Source organism: Cyprinodon variegatus, unplaced genomic scaffold (assembly GCF_000732505.1).
Source record: "Cyprinodon variegatus isolate N-32 unplaced genomic scaffold, C_variegatus-1.0 Scaffold120, whole genome shotgun sequence".
NCBI lineage: Eukaryota > Metazoa > Chordata > Actinopteri > Cyprinodontiformes > Cyprinodontidae > Cyprinodon > Cyprinodon variegatus.
Genome location: NW_015150573.1, coordinates 996,613 through 999,130, shown reverse-complemented (window position 1 = coordinate 999,130; position 2,518 = coordinate 996,613). Strand labels below are relative to the sequence as shown.

The window sequence follows — 2,518 nt, the reverse complement described above, 5'->3', positions numbered from 1 at the left end:
AATTTAATTTAAAATATTCAAACTTATTTTCAAACCAGTTTTTGCAGTGTAAAAACCTTTAGCCGAAAACTGCCATCTGATGGGTTAAACTGGGTGAAAACCAGTTATAAAACCTTATACCACCAGCTCAACTCATATTTTAGAGCAATAAGGTGCAACACAAACTGCATGGATATCAAACTTTATTCATTTCTCTATCGGTTTATTTTCATCGTAAAACTCTTGACAAACCAGAACAGGTTCTGTATATAAACTGTACATGTAGCAAGGCACTATACACTGAAGGCACCTCTTCAGGCCGTTCTCTTCACATTAATCATTGGACTTTTATTTTGGAGTAGTGTTGGCCTAGTGGTTGGAGCAGTAATTGGTTTGATCCCCACAGCCTTCGCTATGGGTTCCTGAGCAAGACCCTGTGTGGGCTGCCATTGTGTGGCCAAGGGAATGGATTAAATGGATTAAAAGCAGAGTTAATTTCTCCAATGTGAGATCAATAAAGTTCAATTATTTTTGTTTTTATTAGACAAAGTTTATTTCTTTTTATATAATTCTGTGGATTTAATATAAATATGATTTTTGTAGCACAAACATGAGCAGAGAGGAGCGTCCAGCAGGCTTACAGACCTGCTTCACTCCAGCAGATGGCTGCTTTCTTTATGCTAGCTATGTACAATCATAACCATAAACAAGGTTCCTACACCCACGTTTCCCCACTCGTCACCGCAGCGTGAGAAGCTCGCACACCTCTACTGCACATCTCAGAGGTTCTCCATCAAAACGTTCGAGCTGCTTCTGACTTTCCGCTGTTAAAAAAAACCCAACAGAAATCCTGAATGCTGCTCTTTCAGAAGAGTCCTTTAGATTTCTTCAGCTTCACCTGCTTCCATGCAGGCAGAGCGCCGTATTCCTCTCTACTCATCTCCAGGGCTCTCTGTGGGGAAAAAAAAACTATCAGGATAACAAAAAATGAATGCATTGATGTCTGAATGTGTGAATAAAAGTCAATAACGTAAAGACATTTAAGATTTGTGTTTTTTTCTTGTCAATGCAGCTCGATTCATGTAACATCAGATCTTTATCTGTGAGAACTTATGTTGAACTTAAGTTAGAAATCAAACTGATGAATTTATGAATATGAATCCCAAATCTACAACGATTTTAGACGGAATGAGTTTCTGTAGATTTGTAGGGCAAATTTCTGAATTTCAAATGTAAATCTTCGTGGTAGTGTTAAATTTGTGATTTTTTCTTGGAAATTCTTAATCCTAATTCCATAATTTGAGATTTCTACTATAAATTTGGTTCAAGCTTTAATACGTTTTGTAAACACATATTTCAGATTTTTAAGTCCATGTTTCAAACTTGTTATTCATACTCATAAATTCATAATTACCATTTCTAAATTCTCGATTTCTACTTAGAAATGTGTGATTTCCTCTTGCAAACTTGTGACACAAACTTATAATTTTGTGATTTGTACCCAGATATTGTTGAATATTTGGTTTGAGCTTCGGAAACGAGAAACTTTCTAACCTGTATTGATAATTTCTAAAATTCTCAGAGATAAAGGTCTGAATTCAATTGTTCTTGTTGAGTTGAAAAGAAAACTCAAAAAACCTAAACTTCTTAAAAATTATTCATTTCATTAACAAATCCAGAAATCGACTTCTTTGCTTTAAATGACGGTTATCCGACCAACCAAAACTCCCAGAACATCGAATGCCTGAATGCAAACAATCCTGTAGTGAGAAACTCGTGCATCGGTGAATGTCTGTTAGGTGGCATGCGGATGAAGGCGCTCCTTTAAACATGTTAATGGAAATTTTTGTGATTTTGCAAAAATGAGAAGCGAGGAACCAATCGGTCTTCCATGCTAGGGCAGTTGGACTCACCTTCCCATAAGCCCCTGCACCCTGCAGAAGTGAAATGAGTGAAATAGGTGAGTTCGGAGACAAGGGAGGGAAACATGACAGGAGTAAAGATCAGGACTTTGAAACAAGCAGCGTCTGGGTCAGGGGTCAGCAACCTGTGGCCACTAAAGGGCAGGTTATCCTCCTGCAGCGGTGCGTCGCAGTGAGCTTGTCGCAGATATTATTGGTTTATGCTCCATATTGAAGCGTTGTCTGCGCTGTTATTCCATGCCACAATGAAAGCGGAACAATCAGGAACTAGCTGTGGGTCTAGATACGGCTGAGGCAGTGAGGAAGCAGGGGCAGGTTTGTACGACAACGGAGGGACATGAGGGCGAAAAAGAGCGGGGATCCAGGTGGAAAAAGGGTCCCAGCGTTCTCGCGCACCTCGCTCCTCTAGCTGGTCCATCTTTACGAGTCGTTTTCCACAATGGCGTTCATACAAACAAAACAAGCTGGTAAGGAACCAAACAGGAAATACGAATAATGTAGATTTGACCAATCAGAGGCCTCCTGTCAGCGGTCACCTACAATTTTGGAGAGGTGCAGCAGAGTGTCTGCAGTACGGTCGGGGGCATATCTGCAATCATTGCGACACACGCAGGCGA

General features: G+C 40.0%; 1 protein-coding gene across 1 annotated transcript in view; it reads right to left on the bottom strand.

Annotated features, from left to right (window-relative positions):
* Positions 1-171: 171 nt before the first annotated feature.
* svil (supervillin) overlaps positions 172-2,518 on the bottom strand; it is an 86,059-nt gene continuing 83,712 nt past the window's right edge. The window contains exons 34-35 of the mRNA XM_015375528.1: positions 1,893-1,913; positions 172-931 (exon numbers count right to left, since the gene is read on the bottom strand). Of these exons, the coding sequence (XP_015231014.1) occupies positions 845-931; positions 1,893-1,913 (108 nt within the window). The 3' untranslated portion in view covers positions 172-844. The remainder of the gene's footprint in view (positions 932-1,892; positions 1,914-2,518) is intronic.